This window comes from Scleropages formosus, chromosome 14 (assembly GCF_900964775.1).
Source record: "Scleropages formosus chromosome 14, fSclFor1.1, whole genome shotgun sequence".
In the NCBI taxonomy this organism is placed as follows: Eukaryota; Metazoa; Chordata; class Actinopteri; order Osteoglossiformes; family Osteoglossidae; genus Scleropages; species Scleropages formosus.
In genome coordinates, this window is record NC_041819.1 from 26,724,987 (window position 1) to 26,743,687 (window position 18,701).

The 18,701-nt window shown below is 56.1% G+C and overlaps 1 protein-coding gene across 1 annotated transcript; it reads right to left on the reverse strand.

Annotated features, from left to right (window-relative positions):
- Positions 1–1,326: 1,326 nt before the first annotated feature.
- On the reverse strand, positions 1,327–18,178 carry lats2 (large tumor suppressor kinase 2). The gene is given in 9 exon segments (XM_029258110.1): positions 1,327–2,861; positions 3,787–3,893; positions 4,833–5,015; positions 5,898–6,480; positions 6,581–7,291; positions 7,293–8,059; positions 8,154–8,286; positions 13,735–14,447; positions 18,066–18,178. Coding segments are annotated over 8 exon segments (3,366 nt in total). The 5' UTR covers positions 14,140–14,447; positions 18,066–18,178; the 3' UTR covers positions 1,327–2,384.
- Positions 18,179–18,701: the final 523 nt, after the last annotated feature.

Consider the following 18,701-nt stretch of genomic DNA (forward strand, 5'->3'; position numbering starts at 1 on the left):
CACACACACACACACACACACACACACACACACACACACACACACACGCACAGGGTCACACTCCTCTGATGTTCATTCGGCGCTCTGTCTTAGTGGACAGGAAGTGATGACCGGTCGCTGTCCCCTCTTTTGTGAGTCACGGACAGGGATTGTCATGGTATCCGACCGAGGACCGCGGCGCCACTCGGGTCGAGTACAAACACGTCAGGACACTTTACGCTTTTTCTCAACCGTAGTCCTGTCCTGTATGACGTGTCTGTCCACACCGTCACCACCACTATGACCACAACCATGACCACAACCGCCACCGCCCAGGACTACCCAGGGCCTGCGGATGAGTGCGCCTTTCCTTAACCGCCTGCCGGGTGGACCGCTACCTTTACACACTACAGCCCACACACACGGCAGGCTCCTGGTGACCCCCAGCGGTGTGCAGGTCATTGACAGGTGATCAGTATGGACACCTGGGACAACCAGCCCGACGAAATGGACGCTGTAAAGGACCGCAGTCGGAGGCCGGACCGTCCCCTTACGCTGTGAGCGAGGGCATCGCGTGGCACCACACGCAGTCGGCTGACCGTCACCCTTCAGGACAGCGTCCTGCCCCCTCGCCACATAAGGAGCATCTCACAAAAGGACCGTGTGTCCACAGACAGGACATCACACACACGTGTGTGTCACAGCGGGACGATTCCGCAAAGAGCGAACGCACACACACACAGACGCACACACACAGAGCACACTGGAGCAGTGAGCAAGGGTAACATACACAACCCAAAACACAGCATTTGGCCCCAAATTCTGAAAATAATAATGACCATATTTATGGTCCAGTATTTCTGTCCTGACCTCTGCTGGGGGAACAAGGTGTGTTGCTCCATGTCAGCTCTCACGTGCAGGTCTCTCTCTCTCTCTCTCTCTCTCTCTCGCTCTCGCTGCCCCCTCGCACTCCCCCACAGGACCAGCCCACGAGCGAGGCGAGGGGGCTCCGCTCCCATCCCCTCCCTTCCCTACCCACAATGCACCACAACGCATCCGTTCACTCAGCACTCGCTTCTCCACGACCACACGTCACACGCTGGCGGCCAAACCCAGAATCTTTACAAAGGAAGAAGAGTGCGAAAAGAAACAATAATACAAATAAAATTATTATTAATAATAAAGATGAAAAAATAAAAATAATAATAATAAGCAGCTTTAGGTCATGAAACTATATTCATAAGATACAAACAGTTATCACGTAATGAAAAACGTAACAAGAAAAAACAGGATATTTGTTGCTTGTATATATATATATACATACACACACACACACACTCACAACTTATTATACATACATACATACATACATACAAAAAGTATCCTGTTCTATTTAAATTTTTCGGTATTGCACATGTTCATATCAGACTAGTACACCACCCCCCCACCTCCACCCCCTCACTGTCTCTCAGACAGGTGCAGTCGTCCTCCTCAGGTGCATCTGCTCGTCTCCTCGGTCTCTAATACTGCACGGGTCCCGGGTGCGAGAGCCCGACAGTCGCAGCAGTAGTGGGCCCCGGGGCCACGAGTCGAGCAGGACCTCCCATGGTGTTTCCTGCCGTGCCGCCCGAACCCAGAGCCTCATCTTGAGCGCAGCTGCCTGGTCACCTTTGTGTCCTGAGACCAAAGAAGTGGTCCAGTGTCCCGTCCCTCCGGTCCAGTCAGCTGGTAGACCGCAGCCCCCGACGGGAAACGTGGTCTGAACAGTAGCCACCTGGTTTGCCAGGGTCGTGGGGATGGGACCTAGGAAGGCTAAGTGGGCGGAGTCTTCCTGGTATGTGACAGTGAGTTAGCCCCGCCCACTCTCCCCATCACTGGATCCCGACTGAATGGGAGGAGCCGCGTGCCTCTCCCCCCTCATGGTCATCTCCATCTGGGCTTTCTGTGGAGCTCTGAGGGTCCAATGGAGATGTGGCAGGATAGGTGCTTATTTATTCAGGGTCAGGGCGGGGTCTGGGCGGGGTCGGCCAGGTCACCTTGCTCCACCCACACCTCTAGCGCCCCCTGCGCTCTGTGTGTGACAGCTGCAACGGCCATTTATCGTACAGACGTTCCTCAGACACTCTGTGGCCTTCCGCTCCACTTGCTTTCCTTCCTTCCAGCCCCCCCACCTTCGATGCTTTAGCCGTCTTGCCGAACCCCCAACTCAGAGCGTTCCTCACCTCAGTTTTTCACTGCGCCTAACTGTGCCCCACAATCCGCACGCTGGACATGGATTTTGATCCCGCTCTGGAGCCGGAAACCCTCCAGTGTGGCCCCAGGCGGGGGTCCCCTGAGAGGGATCCACACACACACACACACACACACACACACACACACGCAGAGCGGCTGGGGGCGCGGGTGCTCTACACGTACACGGGCTCGCAGCCCTCCGCAGGCTCATCATCTGGTTGGGGGCTGCCGCCTGCGGGGGGCACCGCCTCGGGGGGCTTCGGGTAGCGGAAGGGACAGCCGTTGTCATCGAAGAACCTGCGGAAGGTGAACTCGTAGAAGGCGTGCTCCGGCTCGGCTAGCTTGCCGTGGGGGGGGCCCACCTGCTCCCCCGCGCTCTCGGCCCAGGCTTCCGGCCCATCGCCCTCGACCGGGTCGAAGTTGGACGTGTCCATGGGGTGGCTGACCTTGGGCCGGTACGGCGCCGGCTGCGTGCGCAGGTTGCACGAGAAGTCCACCTGGCTGAAGAAGGGGTGGGTCTTGATCTCTCCCGCGCCGTTCTTGCCGAGCCGCTCTTCGGCGGAGCAACACAGGCGGCTGATGAGGTCCACGGCCTCGGCGCTCAGCTTCACCTGGGGGGGCACCTGCAGCGTGCTCTCCCAGTTGATCACCTGAGGGGGGATGGATGGATACCAGGGTCACGCTGCGCCACACCGAAAAGGAGGCTGTGTACAAAAATGGAGTCTAGATGGGTTTGAATCCCCACCTGGATTCAACAGACCTCCCGTTGTACCCTGCAGGAACAGCCCAATAGCTTTTCCTTTGGAATTTGAACCTAATGACCTTCAGGCGCAAACGCTGCGTGTATGAGACGGCACCTTTCAAATTCTCAAACGTGAGATTTGCAACCATCTTTCAGTGATTTATTTTATTACGTTTACGCTCCGAGGCAACAGACGGCCATAGAAAGGACCCGAGAGCAGCAGTATGGTACGGTACCGCCTCGGTTCAACTCACTTCCGCAGTGTTTACAGCTCCAGTTCGGTGCTCCTCACTGTCAGTGATCAGAAACCACATGAGGAACGTTGAACATGTTCATGGGATGAATTGGTCAACAGTCGACATCGAATAGGGGCTTGTGGAGAGACTATATTTTCATTTACAGCACTTGAAAATTAGTTTGTAATGTAGGTCAAATTCCATAAAATTACAATTACAATAAATTGCAATTGCAGTTGAATTACAAATTATTTATTATTATAGCTTTATCTGAGATGTTTGCAAGAGCTAATCTATGAATAAACCGAGGGGTGTCTATATTATTATGTGTTTATTGCTGCAATTTAGTGCTAAAAGTGTGTTTGGAGTTATGAACAAAATGAGTTACAAACAGGTGTGTTCATAAGTTGAGGAGTCATTGGACTGACCCCACTCACAACATCCCATGCGGACGATTAAAATAGGGGCTGCGGCATGCTGCAGGGTGCATAAACAGAGCCCTTCTTGGGATTCAACCCTGCAGCCTTTTGGTCATGAGCCCCACCACCACCCCCCACGCAGCCCCGCGCTCCAGAAAGGATCAATAGAGTAACCAACCTTTAGCTGGGTTTCGGTTGGTGTGGACGCCAGGAAGGGCGGCTGTCCCACCAGCATCTCAAACAGGATGACCCCCACACTCCACCAGTCGCACAGCTGGGTATAGCCTGCAGGGGTGAAGTGAGCGGAGCGTTAACCGTCCCAGCCATACACACGTGTCACACACAGAGAGCAGCACCACGGCTCTCGCCGCCCTTGAGACCTGGTCGCACTAACCCTAACCCAGCTGACCTCCAACCTTTTCTACACCTGTGCCATGCGCTCAGTATTGACAGCTGGAGCTCCCAGTGCCTTAACCATTCTGCCTGGGGTTGTTATTATGTGTCTCCTGCGTATGAAACAATCTTAAGGAAATAAGGAAAATTATTTTGGATTTGTTCATCTTTCATCATTAAATATTACATATAAATACCTAAATATCGTTGTCATAACGATGGTGTGGTGGTTAAAGCTGCTGCTTTTGGACTTGGGGATCACAGGTTCAAATCCTACCTTATGCTGGATTGAGGTACTTACCCCAAATTGATACTGTAAAATTTACCCTGTTGTGTAAACTGGTAAATCAGTGTAAGTAGTGTAACACAGCAGTTTGCTTTGGAGGCAATTATCAATAAAGAAGTAAAAACTCAGTAACTTAGTGAATATCAGACAGTATGAATCCACTCAGCCACCAAATGGGAGGAGTTCACACCGTCCACCTGTCCATCTGTCCACCTGTCGTCATGTCCATTTCTCTGACGTGTTTCTCTGCACTGAGGGACTCATTTATACAGGAGGGTCATTTATACTGTATTACTTCTGGGAAAAAACCTTGATCAAGGGTACTGCGGCAAGAGGTGAGATTCGAACCTGGGTCCTTTGATCGCAAGATGACGGCTTTAAATGTTGCGCCGCCTGCTGCCCTTCTCATTTAAAACATTTTTACACATTCTTCAGCAATTGACTGTGTTACTACCAGGCTTTTACTCTTGCGTCACGACAATAAGCCACCGAGAGGGCAAGCCCCGCCCAGTGTGCCCCTGGCCACGCCCCCTGCACCCACCCACCTTTGCGCAGCAGCACCTCGGGTGCGATGTAGTTGGGTGTCCCCACCAGCGAGTGAGCGAGGCAGCGCTGGTGCTGCCGCATGGCCCTCTGCTCCAGGCTCAGTAGCCGGTCGCCGCAGCGGCAGTTGGGGATGTCCTCCCACAGGTCGCTCGGCTCCATGCTGTCCTGCCGGGCGTGGCTCCCTGCAACGGCACGCGGGTCGCGACCCCACTCACTTCCTCTTATATAACACACTGCCGCTTCCCACGCCCGAGAGCACAAAGCGACGAGGGCCTGCGGTGCTGAGCGGAGGAAGCTTCCTGAGCGCTCGCTATGGCGGCACAACGGGTATCGGCCGGGGCCTCACGGCCCCTGGGCCGTGTGGCCAAACGTGGGTTCGAATTCAGCTCGGCGTGTGGAGACGGTACGTTCAGTTTATTTTCACAGAATACGCTTCTCCCATAGTGACAGAGAGCGCTGAACAAAGGATCAAGTGACAAAGAATGTCCTGCACGTGTTCGCGCTGGTTTCCTCCAGGTGCTCTGGTTCCCTCCCACAGTCCAAACACCCGAGCAGTGTGAGACTAGCGCCACCATGTGCTCTCCTTCTCAGTTACAGTTTGGCTCCACGCCTCATTTCCTGCTTTTGCCTGTTATGTTGTCAGTGATCCTGTGCCTGTGTGGACTGTCCAAACCATGTCCACTTGTCCACTGAGTGTCATTTCATTGTTTCATTGTTTCCATTCATTGCTTTTCCCTTCACTCTTGTTTTTCATTAAAGGTCCAATAAAGACACAAACACTGAGTGTTGTGTGCCAGTGTGCTGTACGGTGTGTCAGAGGTGTAAAAGAGCTCAACAAGTGCAGGTAGGCAGTATTATGTTATTACTATAGTATTACAGTGTTACCCTATAATAACGGAGTAACGAATGAGCGGAAACTGCAGTCCAGCTGCGTTGTGATGAGTAATGTTAACTGCCACTCAAGTGCCCGGCAGGGGGAGCCACAGGGGAAGAAGGGTGTAAGAAGACGACACCTGGCCTCTGAGGCTACGGCAACGGGCCCACTAGCGCCCCCCGGTGCTCACCTTTCTGGTAGTACTTGGAGTTGTGTGTCCAGCGGAAGCCGGTGCAGAGACCGAAGTCGGTGAGCTTGATGTGACCGTCCAGGTCGATGAGGATGTTGTCGGGCTTGATGTCGCGGTGGATGAAGCCCATCCGGTGCACGCTCTCGATGGCCAGCGTGAGCTCGGCGATGTAAAAGCGCGCCAGCGGCTCGGGGAAGACGCCCATGCGGATGAGCAAGTTCATCATGTCCCCGCCGGGGATGTAGTCCATGACGAAGTAGAGGCTGTCGCGGTCCTGGAACGAGTAGTAGAGGCGAACCACCCACTCGTTGTCGGCCTCGGCCAGGATGTCGCGCTCCGCCTTGACGTGCGCCACCTGGTTGCGGTTGAGCACGTCCTTCTTGCGCAGCGTCTTCATGGCGTAGAGGGCGCCCGTGTCCACCTTGCGCGTGAGGCACACCTCGCCGAAGGCGCCGATGCCCAGCGTCTTAATCTTCACGAACATGGACTTGTCCATCTTGGCGCGCTTTAGTCGGTTGTAGTTGGACTCCTTCTGGTAGAGCATGTTCCGCATCTGCTCCTGCTCGGCCTCGGAGAGCCCGGCCTGGGGACAGAGGGTGGCAGGACACGGCGGTCGAGAACTTGCAGCAAACAACGATGATGAAAACCGCATCGCCGCGAAGCCGTGCCACACGTCCACTTACCTTGGACATCTCCTGCTCCAGCTGCATCCTACGGTTCAGCTTCTGCTGGTAAGTCTTGATCACGTTCTCCACGTGCTGCTCCATGTAGAACTTGAAGGCGAAGGGCGAGTAGCTCTTGATGCGCGACTCCCGCTTCTCGGTGTCCGGCGCGTTCTTGCGCACCGGCACGGGCGACGTCTGGATCTGCTTCTTGTCCTTGGCCGCCTTCTCGCCTTTGCCGCCCTTGGTCTTGTCCTTAGTTGGACCCACTTTGCCGCCGCTTCCGCTCACGGGCTCCTCGGCCGGACTCGCCGATCCTGCCTCCGGCTCAGGACCGACCGCCGGCATCAGAAGGTTTTTGGGGTAGGGCGGAGGTGGGCAGCGCGGCTCCGCTGTGGCGTAGTCGGTGGGCTCCAGGGCGTAGCTCTCACCCGCGCCGTAAGCGTGCGGTTCGGCGGGCTCCGGCGTTTGCGCCGGCAGCCAGCCAGGGTGGCAGGGCCCCACGGCCGTCTTCGGCTCCGGCCTCAGCACGCGGATGCTCTTCACGGGCTGCTGGATAGGCGGCGACGTTACCGCGGTGATGGTGTGGGGGGGGCTCAGCGCGGCCTCCTGCTTAACGGCGCCCTGTCGCACCGCCATCCCTCCGGCGCCGCCACCGACCTTCCCCGGGTTGTTGAAGGAGTTGGTCCGACTCGGCACACGCACCTCCCCTCTGAAGGGGCCCTGGGGCTGGGGGGGGCCGGGCGGGGGCTGCCTCGGGGGGGCCCGGCTGGCCCCAGTGATGCTCGAACAGGTCCAGGTTCACGCTGGCTCTGTTGGGGGTCAGCAGGCCCTGGGGCACTTCGGAGAAATCGGGGCCCATGACGGCCGCGGCCGCCTGGGGCCGCGACAGCATGTGGACCTGGTGGGGGTGTGGGTGGGGGTGGGGTGGGAGGTACATCCCGGAGGAATAGCCGCCGCCCCCCGCGGCCCCCTGCATGCTGACATATCCGTCTGGCGCCGATGGCCCGCCGGGCATCTTGCTCTGGAAGGAGGAGCTCCTCTGCAGGCCGTAGCCCGACGGCTCCATCATGTGCTGCCGCCCGTGGCCGTACTCGTAGTGGGGTCCGCCGGCGCCCCCTGGCGGCGGGGGCTGGAGCTGCAGGGGCTGGCCTGGGACGGCAAAGCTCATGAGGGCGTCGCCCGGCGGGTAGGTCTTCTGCTGGGCGCCCGGGGGGAACATGGGGGTTCCTGCTGGGTTCTGGGCCGCCATGGAGGTGGGGTAGGGTCCCATGCTCGGGGGCCGCCCCATGTGGTTTCCCATCGCGGGGCCCATGTAGTTCATAGACGGGCCCCCCATGTAGGGTCTGCTCATCTCCCCAAGGCCGCCGGCGCCGTCTGCCCCGTAAGCCGCGCCCTTATACATCATCGCCCCCATCTGGTGGTAGGACGGCATGGCGCCGTCGCTTGTGGCCTCGAGCGCCGGCCGGTGGTCCAGGGGGTTTGGCACGGCCCCTTGTCCTGCACAAAGCGGATATCGTGACACACGCTGAAAACGCCCCGACCTTCATCGTTTTTTACAGGACCCGTCGCAGGGGAGGGGGCTGGCACTCACCGGGCGAGGTCTGCCGGATGACGCGGACGATCTGCTCGTTGCGCGGGTCCAGGTAGCCCATCTTGCTGATGAACTCAAGCGCCGCCTCGATGTTCCTGCTGCCGGTCTGCTTGAGGGCACGAACGGCCATTTCCTGCAGCGCGGCGCCGGCGATGGGGTCGCGGCAGGAAGGGGGAGAGAGCAAGGCAGTGCGTCAGTGCCTTTGTGTTCCCGCATCGGGGTGCGCACCGCCACCAAGTGAAGGATGTGGCCGTCGCACCGCGGGGTGCGGAGCGGAAACGGCAAAAATGTCGGGAATGTCGGAGTGGCAACACGGGGGGCCGCGATCCCAACATCGCGGGTCCGGCACAATGTCGGTTTTCACGCGTTTCATTAGTTACAGCTGGGAAAACGCTGCACTGAAAACACTCCAGCAGAAAGCAGGGAGGCATCGGAGGAGATCTGCAACATGCGGAATACCTCCGGTCGAACCCGCGCTCGGCACCGAGAGTCGTGCGGAACGCGCAGGTTCCCTCCTCTCGGATGAAACACACGTGAGGCCGTGATTCAGGCCACCAGGTGGCACTGTGGTTAAAGCCACCACTGGACATTCAAAGGACCTGGGTTCAAATCCCAGCTCCTGCAGTAGTACTCAAGGAAGAAGGTACTTTACTGATGCAGTAAAGGTCACCATGCTGTTTAAAACGGTAAATCGGTGTAAGCCACTTTGGAGAGCATCAGCTCAATGAATCAATATGAAAAAAAGAGTAAATTCGAGCTCTGTGTGTGTGTGGAGCTCTTGCAGATGCCGTGCCGAGCAAACCCACACCTTACCGAGGAACTCACCCCGAATGGCACATGAGCTCATAGCGCAGATATTTGGCCGTGCGCACACGCACACACACACACACACACACACACACACACACACTGGCTCCAGCGTCACCTCGGCCGCCACATCACAGCCAATCAAAGCCACACGACACAGATGTTCCTGCATCTGTCAGAACCTCAGATACATAAAAACACTCAGCAGCTTCTGCTCTCTAAGTGCTCGTCCAGTGAGGGTCACGGTGGTCTGGAGGCCATTCTGGAGGCACCGGGTGCGAGGGAGGGCGCAGGCTTTTTACTGTCGTGCTCTCATCTTCATAGTAACTTGACTGCAAGTGAAACTGATGAGTGATAATAAAAATGTTTTGTCCCCTCAGACTGTTCAGTGCTGACTGATCCCATGATCACTGTCATTGATCGCTGACAGGCGCTGTAAACACTGTGGGAGGGAGGTGAATGAATGCGGTATTGTACCACATCTGTTGCCTCGGAGGGTTTAAACTTCAGAACACAGAACAGATAAGGACATACAGTTACAAATATAATAAATCCAAAAACTGTTTGCGTCTTACAAAATTTGTTCCACAGATGTTTGCAATGCGAGGAGTGTGTGTGTGTGTGTGTGTGTGTGTGTTTCCCACAATGGCAGGGATGGTGGTGCTGCTGGTAGGGGGTGCAGTGCGCGCACACACACACACACACACTCTGCCCTTGGATGGATGGCTCACACGCTTTTCGAGAAGACCGACCCCGACCTGGAGGAGCTGGGACGTCTCTCGCTCCACACGAAGGAGGAGGCTGATGAGAGGGGTGTGTGTGTGTCACGAGCAGAACGGCCCCGCCGAACAAAAACAGTCGGACGCACACTCACGTGCAGGAAACCGGGGGAAACGCTCGACCTCTATTTACGGTCGCCGTTCAGAAGTCCGGTGGACGGCCTGGCAGCGCGTCGCCGTGGTGACACCTAACGCAGCACACACCGCTGCGGTTTAACTGCGCCGCGGCCGAGATGAAGCGGCTCTTGGGTTTGGACCCATTCTCAGTGTGCCGGACTCCCAGAATCCCTCATTCTAAGCCCTGCATATCTAAAGGGAGCTGCACATCCGAAAGAGTCACGTGAGAAGTTCCCCCGTTTGTTTACCTTGTTCTACATCATTTATACACTGCGCATATTTATCCTCTGTCAGAGCGGCTCAAAGTGGAGCGTTCAGCACAGCACACAGCAGAGGAAAAGAAAGTTTAGGCTCCGCCCACTGTCCAGCTAGGCTCCACCCCTCAGTGCATGTTCTCCCCTGACTCCTCCCCCCCACACCCCACTGCAATCTGACTCCTCCCCCCCATACCACACTGCACTCTGACTCCTCCCCATCACAGGACACTGCACTCTGACTCCTCCCCTCACACCACACTGCACTCTGACTCCTCCCCCTCACAGGACACTGCACTCTGACTCCTCCCCTCACACCACACTGCACTCTGACTCCTCCCCCTCACAACACACTGCACTCTGACTCCTCCCCCCCCACAACACACTGCACTCTGACTCCCCCCCCACAACACACTGCACTCTGACTCCCCCCCTCACAACACACTGCACTTTGACTCCTCCCACTGGGCTCAACCCCCCCAGCACAGTCATCCTCGGCATGTGGGGGCACCGCTGTGCTCTCCTACAAGGCCCCATTGTGCTGAGCGCTCCAGCAGGGAGGGGCCCCCGGCGACCCCCCAGGGGGAGCTCACTGGACCACCGAGCGCCTAAAATAGCAATGAGCAGGAACAGAGACACACTGAGCCCCACTGACCGCAAACACACAGAAACACACTCAGACACGCAGCATCATGGGAAAATTCAGCTGATGCTTCTCTCCAGAACTTTAGTGGCATCAGGGATCCACCCACACACACACACACACACACACGACTGCCCTCGCTGGACCACCAACTGTAGCAGCCCTGTGTCAGAACCCGCTAGAGCGTCACGCCGCACCAACGTTCACACGTGTGTGGAGTGAGACAAGACCCCCCCGCCACCCCACCCACAGCGACATTCATCTCAGTGCGATCTGGAGGAGTTTACCGGGGTAAAATGACATGGCGGGATGCCGCATTCGTGAGCTCATGTGGGAGAAACGGGATGGGGTCACACCCAGTGGTCACAGCCCCCTCACCCTCCTCATGCCAAGGAGCTCTGGCTTCGAACCTGAGCTTCTTGAAAAAGCTGTGACCTCCTGCACCGGTCTGGGACCTCGTCTCCCAGGATCTCTACCCGGTGGGGTATTTACGGTCCAATGGACCGTTCCACGGGGGGGGGACGAGTACGGACACGGAAGCACTCTGGTCTGACCAATGGATAACGGTCCACTGAGCCGATCGGTCGGCAGGACAGAACGGTCAGCTTGCACAACGCTGTGGTCGGGAGAGGTCAGCATGGTCCACACGGTCAGCTCCAGAGGACCTGCTCAATGACACTGTGTCACGGCCCACAGTTTGACCGTCCTGCATGGAAGCACCGGGAGGTTTGGAGCACAACGTGTTCCAGGAGTTTCCGATATGCTGTTCTCGAACCGCGACCTCGGCTCTCGGGGCAGCAGATGTTCAGTGCATTCCTGGAGTGAGCGGGCGAGCGGGCGAGCGAGAAGAGAGGGGGATTTCCAAACACTGGAATCCTCTCTCTCTCTCTCTCTCTCTCTCTCTCTCTCTCTCACTCACTCATTCTCCCACCGCCATAGCGGTACAAATCCAACCCCTCACCCCTCTTTATGAAATTAATTTTTCCCCCTCAGATTCATGTCCCGCTTTACTGCACCAGGGTGGCTGTTACTGCTACTTTTACTCTGCTCTAAGGTTAACTGACAACCGCAGCACTGATGACCGGGGATTAGAGCACAAGGAGATAATTAACACTGACTGATAACTGTATTGCTAATACAGCGATAATACGTGAAACCACAGTAGCAAGTGGTGGCGTCGACCGTGAACTCGTTGACCGCTACTGTCCCCTGGGACCAACCGTGAGCAGGAAGCGGTCCAGAAGTCGGGAGGACGTTCCCTGGACACCACGAGGACGCGGTCAAGAGGCGCTGCGTCACGGTGAGCTCTGTAACCACACGTGGGCGTGAAGTGGGACCTTGGAGAAGCAGGACAGGAGACATATAGACTCCCCTGAACTGCGTGGCTCGAGGACACCTGGACAGGCAGGACAGCAAACAGTTGGATGTTGGATCAAATGAGGTGAGAATCCTCACTGGAAGCACAGGCGATGAGGGGAGAGGTGAAGGAGGAAAAGGAGGACGAGCAGCAGCCAGATGGAGGGACTCGGCCGCAGTGAGGGTGGACACAGCCCCTAAGGACACACGAGGAGCACGGAAATTTCTGGAAGGACTCTGTCCACATGCTCACTGAGAGTCGACCTCGGATCAGCGGGACTCGACAGCGCAGGGGGTGCAGTGGTTAGAGCTCCTGTCTTTGGAGCTGGTGGCTGCAGGTTTGAATCCAACCTCCTGCTGTAGTACCCTGAAACAAGGTATTTACCCTGACGTGAGCCAAGAGCAGCTGCCATACGGTGCAGCGGTAAAACATGGTAAAACGGTTTCCCTGGGTGAAACGGGATTATTCTCCACGGAGACTGTGAAGACAGCAGGAGAGCAAGATACACGGCGTTGAGCCTCAACCACACACACACACACCATCACCACCTCCCTTGCAGAAACACAGAGGACAGGAAGGAAAAGCGCCCCCCCCCTCCCCTGTCCTCCACCAAAACATTTCCGTCTCCCTGCGAGTCCAGTTATGTAACGTGTAACGTCGCCATGCGGAAGTGGCCCCAGGCATTGTGGGTAAGGAGGAGGCCACCGGTGCTGAAGTGAACGGCTGTTTCTGGGAAAAGCCCCCCCCACCCCTCGGACATGGAATGTGCCAGAAAAAAACAGATATGCTGGCTGTGGGAGGGAGGAAGAGGGAAGAAGCCAAGCTAATAATACCATCATTCCCAATGATCGAACCCGTGACTCGGAATGACTGGAATGGGGGGTTCGTGACCCGGCAGCGTGACCCCTGTCGCACGTCTCCGGGGAGGGGTGCTCCGAGGGCCACGCTCGCACTCGCCTGTACCACAGAATGGACCTCGGACCCTGGTCCTGCGCCCGTTTCCACGTCAACGGGCCAAACACTGCCGTCGTGCACAGGGAGCCCTTGACATGTTTTTAAAACACAACAATGAAGCGGAAGAAATAAGCTGTAAATATTGAAATTACGGGGGGTGCGGTGGCGCAGTGGGTTGGACCACGGTCCTGCTTTCCGGTGGGTCTGGGGTTCGAGTCCCGCTTGGGGTGCCTTGCGACGGACTGGTGTCCCATCCTGGGTGTGTCCCCTCCCCCTCTGGCCTTACGCCCTGTGTTACCGGGTTGGCTCCGGTTCCCCGTGACCCCGTATGGGACAAGCGGTTCTGAAAATGTGTGTGTGTGTATTGAAATTACTGCCAAACTCCAGGTTGTTTAGGCCACGCCCCCCCGAGTCTAACGCTTCGAACCAGCGACACGAAGACCTCGAGACTCAAACACACCGCTGACATGTGTCCACATGACCAGGACCGTTTCATATTTTACAATCAAGGGCAGGATCGATAATCAGGCGCTCTGCCGCACAACAAGTTTGATATTTCAGGCCTTTGATCGCGATTTTTCCACCGCCGTGCACCGTCACGAAGAAACGGCGCCCCCAGCTGGGCGCCGACGGGCCGCCCGCGCTCGAGGTTCCGAACAGCGCAACGTACCTGGTCACAGCCGGCGTTGACGAGCTCCTGCAGCATCTGCTTGTTGACCTCGCCGCCGGCCTGGGCGGAGCCAGAGCTGGAGGCGGAGCCCGAGTCGTTGGCAAAGGGCATGAGGGACTTGCGGATTTCGCGCAGGGCGCTCTGGTACTGGTTGAACTTCTGGGGGGGGTGTGCCTGCTGCTGTTGCTGCTGCTGCTGCTGCTGCTGCTGCTGGGTGGGGAGCCTCCCTGCGGGATCCTTGCCCTTGGGGTCCCCGCCCCCGCGGCTGGCCCCGCCCCTCGCGCCCGCGCTCTGCAGCGCCTGGCTCACCAGCTTGGCCGGCTGCTTCAGTCCCTCCTTGATCTCCTGCAGGCGCTGGCGCGTGTTGCCCACGTAGGGGGCGGCGGGGAACGTCTTCGGCCTCATGGCGGGCCGAGGGCCCCCTGGACTACGCTAACGCGCACACACGCGCACGCACACTCACACACGCACGCACACACGCACACGAGCACACGCGCTCCTATCGCTCCCTGGTCCTGTGGGTCTCACACCTCTCCTCCCAGGTGAGGTGTCTGGAAGATGAAGACTCGGCAGCTGCGATGGGGTCGTCGGGGTCGCGCTCAACACACACCCGCTGATCACATGGCCCTGGAGGTCGAGTCCCTCCACGTCTCACCGCCTGTCAATGTGTGCAGCGGTGCCAAAACCTCGTCTCATCGTGGCTCCCGGCGCAACTGCAGGGAAAGACAGGACAGTGGGAGGAATGAACTCAGCCATTGGTGAGCGCGTGTAGTTGGGTGTGGCCTGCAGATACTGATTGCGGCGTGGTCATTGAGAAGAGGGTGTGTCCGTCACATAATGAGGGGGTGTGGTCTCTGCATAATGAGTGGGCGTGGCAAAACAGGGTTTATTGAACTGTGGTCATGCGCAGTGTAGCCCTATTGCTAGGGGCTCATGGGTCCATATTCAGAACCCCCACAAGGGTCACTTCCATGTTCAAACCTCCTAATGGGACTTCCCAGGTGGACGTTACATCCAAGCCCAGGTGTTCAGAGCCCCCTTCACAACTGAGCTCCAACAGGCCCAGCATATCTCAGCTCTGACTTGAGCGTTTCCCAGAATGCCTCACACAGCATTCGTGCTCATAAACACTCACACGCAAAGCGGTGGCGCCCTTCTGGATTCAAACCTGCAACCTACAGATAAAAAAAAAACACACACACTGTCTCTTGAGTGTAACAAAGGACTAAAGTGCAGATTCTGACCCATAACCAGCACATCAACAGGTTCAAGGACCTCAGTGACTGATGAGTTCATGCACAGCCATTAATATTAATATTAAGGGTAAATACTCAGCCTTTTCAGGGTAAGTACCGTCATGAAGGGAACTACAGCAGGGGTTGAGATTGGAACCCGTGACCATCTGCTAGTAAGACAGTGACTAACCGCTCTGCCACCTGCTGGCCAATGAGGGAACACTTCGCATCTTGTCTTATACTGTATACAGGCTGTGTCGAGAGGGGTCTCAATCGAGAACACACACACAGCAGTAGGGGGCGCTCGGTACTGTATGGGTTCTAACAGAAGAGCCAAGGCAGGATGCTCTTCCTCTCCGCAGCGATGACCGACCCAGTGACCTGAACGGGAACGCAGCCAGTCCGCCTAATTTGCATATTTGTTGGCTTTAATGACTTGCACGGCTGCTGTCCGACTACCCAGACCAGGCGGGCCTCGAACCCTGGGCGTTTCGCTCTTCCTCATTGGACCCCGGGCCTCAGCCTAACCTCTCCCTGCTGGTGCTCATTGGAACTGCACTCTACACTCACACCCTCTTTGGCTTCCAGAAGGGGGAGAGCGGTGAGGTGGTTAGTAAACATGTTAGTTAGTAAACAGTTAGTAAACATGTTTGTTTTTTAGAAAAAAAACCATTTCAGTTCATCACCTGAACAACTCTAGTGCTCCTGTGGTCCAATAATTTTGTCAGTCTGTCATTAAGATGAATAGTAATACTGTATACTGTGTTGTGACAAAGGGTAAATTATGAGGTAAATGACCACAGTGATCCCCCCCCCCCCAGATCACCTGTGCAGGTAACCTCCCACTGAGCCAATAAAGGAGACTGATTCTCCTAAAGCGAGGCAGCTGAACTGAAAGATGGGAAAGGAGCGTATTGAGGAACCACCGGGGGCAGGACAGTTGAGGAAACCCGCTTGGGTCGGTACCCGTGTGACACCGGTTGGATGTTGCGTCCCATCTCGATCCCTGGTTCAGTTTGCAGAGGGAGAGTAGTTTGATTAGAGCCTGTGGGGTGAGACGCCCTGGTGGACAGGAAGTCGCTCAGAGGCCCATTTCCCAATCGCAGGGTGTCCACTGTGCTCCCATTCCACACATTCCAATCAATTCCAATCCAATCCATTCCAGTCCACTGCTGTGAGACACAGTCCAGTCTCTTCTGCTGCGCTTCAATTCAATTCAGTTCCATTACATTCCAGTCCAGTCAGATGCAGTCCATCCAGTTCATCCCTTTGTGGTTCATTCAATTCCAGACAATACCAATCTCCTCCAGTCCGGTCCAGTCCAGTCCAGTCCTGTCCACCCAATTCCATTCCATTTTGGTCCACTCCAGTCTAGCCCAGTACATTCCATTCCATTCTATTCCCGTGAATCCACTCCAGCCCAGTCATTCCATTCAATTTCAGTCCAGTCTGTGCAGTTCCACTCCATTCCCCTCCACTCCGCTGCATTCCACTCCATTCCACTCCATTCCACTCCTGCTCATTCCACACTGGCACTTTTACCCGTCCACAAAACTCTCTATAATTATTGGGCTGCGCAGCTGACAGCATTTTCCTCCAGTGCATGAAGCTCTGCAGGCGGTCGACTCGAGTGGGGAGGCCGTTTATTACGATTATGAACACAATTATTATTCTTTATTAAGCTTATGAACACAGTTATTATTTATGACACATGAACACACATCAAAGGGGAAACGATCTCCTTTGTTAGAACAACAAATTATGCGCGTTCGTCAATATTTGCGTCTCCAGTTACTGTGTTTCTCAGCGACATTCTGCTTCTTCTTCTCATTATTATTATTATTATTATTATTATTATTATTATTACCAGCAACATGATCGTCTTTTATCTGGACTCTCGGACCCGCGACCCGAGCAGGAGACGCCGCTGCAGCGTCATCACCAGAAACGGACACAACACAAGTTCGCACATCATAATTCACAATTAATAATTCATAACGTCACGTCGGAGGTGGACAGGAGACCCGCCACGCGAACCAGTGAACGTGCGCGAGCTTCTGGGAAGTTCTCCTCGTGGACACCCCGGGCTTTTCTCCACCCTTAAGCCTTAGGCTCAACAAGTGACGGGAACAAAAATGTGAGAAACTTACGCAGTGCCAGTGCATGATTCCCACCGCCCGACCTGCCTGCCTCTTCTTCCTCTCCTTCCTCTCCTTCCTCTCCTCCGTGGTCCCAACCATCTCCCGGCCGCAGGGACCCAAACATCGCGTTCGGTCTCCAACTTCACGTTTGTGGTCTTAATCATCTCACTCGGATCCTAAACATCTTCTCCGTGGTCCATCTCACCTCTCCAAAGCCCTAAACATGGTTCATATTTCACGTCCTGTGCTCATCAGCTTCTCCCATGTGAACCCAAACATCTCCTCGTGCCGTGGTGTAAACAAATTAATAAATGTAAAGGCGAATCGTCTTAATCATAAATCAGCTTACTGGTCCGAAACATCTCCTCCGCTGTCCTCATAATCATCTATCTCTCCGAAGTCCTGAACATCTCACGTACGGTCTTCTTCTCATTTCGTGGTCCTAATGATCTCACTCTGGCCCTACACATCTTTTCTGTGATCCCAGACATCTCCTCGTGGTCCTAAGTCTTAACATCTTCTGTATGGTCCTAAACATCAGATCCTCGTGGACCTAAACTTCTCCAGCAAAGCAGTCCACTGTCACCAGGAAGCGCTGAGACTTCAGCCTGGTCGTTTCTAGCTTTAGAGGGAGACTTTTTTGGCTCCGTGGCCCATCGGACCCACGCAGGAACCCCGCACTCCACTCCACTCCATTCCACTCCATTCCACTGTATTCCGCTCCACGGGATTCACTGTACGGCCGTGAGTGAACGCGCTCCGCTCGGACCCTCGGCCCGCTGCCCCCCCGACCCCCCCCCCACCACCGTCCGTCCCCCCGCCGCGGATACAATGTTTCCCTGAACGTCCCACACTCCGCCACGCAAGATCGGGCCACTTCCAGACAGCTTTCACGGAGGTCCGCTCGTCGCAGCCGCGCACACACACACACACAAAGACACTGAGAGCGAGTTACCTGCTCCTCGAACCCGGGTCCGATCACTCCCGGCCGGGGCTGCGCGCTCCGCGACGGGGCTCCATTTTCTCGCGACTCCGGGGCAGAATTAGAAGGCAGCGCGAGCTGGACACTTAGCGCATAGTTCGCATTCCACTGGGGTCACGTGGGGGAGCGGAGGGGGGGGGCGTTGCGCGTCAGCGGCCCGCGTGCCCCGGGCGGGGCGCCTCCTCCAGCACACTCGCTCCCCGCGAGGCCCTTTAGCCCGAGGTGCGAAGCGACGCACGGCGGGAACGGAAGACCCTCGGTGGGTCCCGAACCCACACCGTAGCGTAGTGGACATCGTACTGTCCCTCTCGCAGTGTGGGGCTGGGGGTGGGGGCAGGTTGGACAGTCTTGTATTCAGGTTTGGGGACTCAGTTAAATAATTATAACTGCATATTATGTTAAATTTGTGTTTAATTTAATAAATGTCACACATCTGAAAACTAATTTTTATTAGAAGTTGGTCTTTGTTGGACCTGGCCTGTGAACCGCGTAACCATGGCAACGGTGTACACAACACTGAGCTAACCTGCTAGCAGCGAGGACAGCATGTCCCGTGTCCCGCCGTGTGGGATCTCGACCCATTCTCCCTCCACCTGTGTCCCTCGACTG